The 4,263-nt window shown below is 31.9% G+C and overlaps 1 protein-coding gene across 1 annotated transcript; it reads left to right on the top strand.

The window, feature by feature from the left end:
• The first annotated feature begins 2,405 nt into the window (after positions 1 to 2,405).
• On the top strand, positions 2,406 to 3,865 carry LOC133176921 (uncharacterized). The gene is made up of 2 exons (XM_061311980.1): positions 2,406 to 3,039; positions 3,251 to 3,865. The coding sequence occupies exons 1-2, from the start codon at positions 2,406 to 2,408 to the stop codon at positions 3,862 to 3,864; spliced, it is 1,248 nt and encodes a 415-aa protein (XP_061167964.1). The 3' UTR covers position 3,865.
• The last annotated feature ends 398 nt before the right edge of the window (positions 3,866 to 4,263 follow it).

Below are 4,263 nucleotides of genomic sequence, written 5' to 3'. Positions count from 1 at the left end.
ATTGAGGTGAAAAAATACCTGTCATTCAATTTTTTTTCATATTTTGTATATTTCTTATTAAGTATATATGTCCCACATATCTTAAAGCAATTATCATTAGGTTTCTAACCTTATTTTAGAGATATTGATTGACAAATACTATGCCCTACAGTATCTAAGTAGAGTTTTAGTTCTCCATGTTTCCGGGCCCATTACTCTGTCCATAATGGGGTTTTTTAAGCAAAGATAAAAAATATGTAAGTGGACATGTATCTTTTAAAATATTTCATAGTATGAATAGGGTTTAAAATTCGAAAAAGCAAGTTTCTTCTATCACATTGCATCTGGATAGCGAAAATTACGTACTTTTTAAGACAACTTTAACAACAAAAAACGTAATTTACCAAAAATTCTATCATTCAATATTTTTAAATTTACGTTGAAATGTAAGTCCTTCAAATTATTGATTAACTGTAAAAATTTCGAATGGTGAAGCTGACCTCAATATTGCACAGGACATCGTTAAAGAGGACATAAGCATGACAAAAACGTGTCATGTTTACATTTCTCGAGTACGGGAAAAACCAAATATGACGTCACATGTAGCTAAATAAGCGAAAGAAGATATACCTACATAAGATTTCCGTCATCAGCCATGCAAAAATAATTTTTGTATTCCCCGTGTCTCAGAATATTTTATCATATAATGATTAAGGTATTCAATGTATAACGACCATATTTTGTATCTAATAAATGAATGGTCCTATATTTGTAATTATGGTATCATTTTGATGATGTTGTGAAATAAAAATACTCCACCAAAGAAATTTTAAAAATTTTTATTATTGTCAAATTAATTGCACCTTGAATTTTACATTGAAGTCTATGGGCAATGCATGAGTTATTAAGATATTGTAAAAAGTATTTTGAATTTCATAAAAAGCTCTTGGTGAAAATATGCATACACTCTCTCATTATTAAAATATGAAATAAAATTAATCATTTACCACAGATATTTTGACGAAATTAAAATTTTCTTCTTTGCATCAAGGGCAGATAACTCTTCAAAAACTTTAAAAGTGCAGAATGACTAGCTTCTTATATGCTATCAGTCACGTGAATTTGGTTCATTTAACTTTCATCGTTATCTAGCAATGCAATTTTAACTAGTTTAAAATGATTCAACATTCTTCAAAATCCCTTCATTATACATTGAATACCTTAAGACCTGTTTTCACAAAGTAATACCGCCCCTGTATTCACTGAGTATGATCTTGCTGTACTAGCAGATCGTGTATGACGTCACCGACTTGTTGGACGCGCAGTTTAGGGAAACAGAGGAGTGGATCAATCTTTTTCATAATTTGTTAATGTTTACAAGAATTTTAAAACTTTTTATTTTTTTAATATAAGATGGTTATCAAAGTTTTAAAAAATGTTAAAAAATTATACAAGAACTAATGCTTTACACGTTTTGCACTTATATAAACGGATACTATGACGTAGTTAAACAGAGTCATGTGACCATGTGTCCTTCATCCCCATAAATTCCAGGTTCAAATACCTGAGCGTGTTTTACTGTACAATGGCCAGAGATTTAGCCCAAAATCTAAATATTCAATTGTGACCTCTGAATTTAAGAATGTATGTACCTATTTGGAACATGGCAGCGAGGGAGCACAGAGAGTCCCAAAATAATTTCACCGATATATAATAATATACTACAATTTACTGAATTATCATTATTATTATTTTATATTTCATATTCATTTTGTAACTGTCTGAAGAGCCATTAAAAGGCAGAATTCGCTTACAGTTAAAATGATTATTCGAGTCTTGTGATTTGTGATTCTTGATTTTTTCATTGGATATATCAATATTTTACTGTACCAAAAATTGGATTTTCTTAAAGTATATATATATATATATATATATATATATATATATATATATATATATATATATATATATATATATATATATATATATATATATATATATATATATATATATATTTGCATATGATGTAAATTGTCTTGTAAGCAAAAGGTCACATAACAGAATATGTGCACCGTTACAAATAATGAATTTGCGATTTCCATTGAAAAAGAAAACGTTATCAAAATATCTTAAACGTCCACAGTATGTAAAGTCTAATCCCACTTTGAGCATTCATTTAAAAAAATCTCTAAAACCTTTTTTGTACGTATACTTGCATACGATGAGATCCGAAGCGCGTGTTTAAATGTATATATCTGGCACATTGTTTTTCTACTACTGTATGACTCTCATTCAAAGTTAGACACCGTATAAAATGATTAAAATGCAACACAAGTGGTTGAAACTTAATACAACATACAAAAATCATTCTCGTGAAAAGTCTTCCCATGGCAATACAGACTTTGTATTGATTAAAGTTCGCTTTCATGGCGAGCAGTGTTAAGCAAAAGGTTAAGGTGCCACCTTCAAAACATAAAGATACTGAAGCTAATCCTGTCACCAATTCTTCTGGAAAGGACAACGCAATGGTTGGGTTCCAGGAGCATATTGGGCCAAAACAAAATGACAACCGCGAATCCAAGAGCCAGAACAGCAGCACAACATCCGTAAAACAAAGCAGCACAGTATCCAATGGGAAAACAGGTCGTAACCATAAAATCTTAAACGGAAGTGCAAATTTTGATCAGGGCTTGATTCCGTGGAATTCTCCCAGGAGCAAGGGGAATTCTCCAAGAGGTAAAATTGGAACGCAACATCATGGATACGCTTTTGGCAGTAAAACTGGACCTTCGTCTTCGGAGACCATCGAACTTCCCTTTCTTAAGGATAGTCTTTACACAGATACGATTTTAGTTGTAGAAGGAAAGAAGTTTTATATTCATCGATCACTACTGGGGTATGCATCAGAACATTTTCAGAAGTTGTTTGCCGTTGCGCATGCTGCCAATGCAGCGGGTGATAGAAAGACAAAACCAGAAATAGTAATTAAAGACAAAACTTACAACGACTTTGTGGAGCTTCTCGCATTTTTTCATCCTGGTGTTGTACGAGAACTTACAGGTACTAGTATTAGGTTAAAGGGGACCTTTTTTGTATAAGACTAAAGGAGACCTTAATTATTGAAAATCTAAATTAATATAATTAATTTAAAATAAATAAACAGGATTGTTTTAAGTATAAGAGTTTAGCATTTTAAAATTTTAGTTTAGAGCTCAGGACTGTCTCTTTTCTTTTTTTTAAAATGACAATATTGCATTTTTTTAATTTTCAGACAAAACTGCAGTTCGATTATTACCAATTGCAGATGAGTATGAAATGCGTCCTTTGAAAAAACGATGTGAAAATGTATTAGTCAATCATCTGAAGAAAAATTCTTCCCTCTTCAACTCTGCTACAAAAGGTCCTCCAACACAAAGATTCAGACGCGACAACGCACCAGAAATATTGCTAAAATGTACCAAGGCAGCCGACAAAGGTCATTCCAAAGCTGTTTTAGAAGAGTGTCTCAAAGTGTTTGCCAATCCCGACATTCCTCTGAAAGATTTAAAAAACAGTACCGATATTTCTGACCAAATCAAGGCAAAGATATTCGAAACCCGCGTAGACACAACATCTACCAAACTCACAAAAGTGGTTGGGGCGCTAGAGAAAGAAATGCACGAGAACAATCTCTTGAAGAAGCAACTGAACGATCGATACAATGTTCAGAAACCCGGACTGCGAATGTCCATTAATAGTTCTGTTGAAGAAGCACATCCAATTCCTTCGTCAGTTCCGGTGTTGCACGCGCATCACTATCATACTCACCACCGGCATAATATAGCAACCGGAAAAGACTTGCACAAACCGCCACCCTCTACCAAAAGAAATTCAAAGAAACAATAACTAAAACTGACGTGTTTTTATAAAATTAAAAACTTATTTCCGTGTTGAAAAATTGTTTGTTTGATATAGATTGTAGGCTGAAACATTGAAGATATTAAATTCGAGGATCATAATACAAAATCAGCTTTAATAAAAAGTATATAAATAATACATGTATGTTTGTATTAAATACAAGTATGCGGTTTGCAAAATGGGTAAACAGTCGGGTAAATGCCTGAGTATGCAAGTGAAAAATTATGGATTTATAAATTCTCTCAATAGAACTTCGAAGAATTTGTTTTTATTTTCTAATTGTTGAATTTGTGGCTGTGAATATTAAAAAAATCTGTCAACTTTTAAATTTAATATTTACGCTTAGTCAGCATATGAATTTAAATAAGAGATGTTTGTGAAACACTT

This window comes from Saccostrea echinata, unplaced genomic scaffold, assembly GCF_033153115.1.
Source record: "Saccostrea echinata isolate AGI-Se365-2 ecotype Australia unplaced genomic scaffold, CSIRO_AGI_Sech_v1 ptg000084l, whole genome shotgun sequence".
Taxonomy (NCBI): Eukaryota; Metazoa; Mollusca; class Bivalvia; order Ostreida; family Ostreidae; genus Saccostrea; species Saccostrea echinata.
Note: the sequence above shows the minus strand (reverse complement) of the source record. Positions and strands in the feature narration are given on the sequence as shown.

Coding starts and splice junctions, on each gene's coding strand:
- LOC133176921 (XM_061311980.1), top strand. CDS start 2,406: ATGGCGAGCAGTGTTAAGCAAAAGGTTAAGGTGCCACCTTCAAAACAT. Junction 3,040..3,250: donor TGTTGTACGAGAACTTACAG/GTACTAGTATTA, acceptor TTTAATTTTCAG/ACAAAACTGCAGTTCGATTA.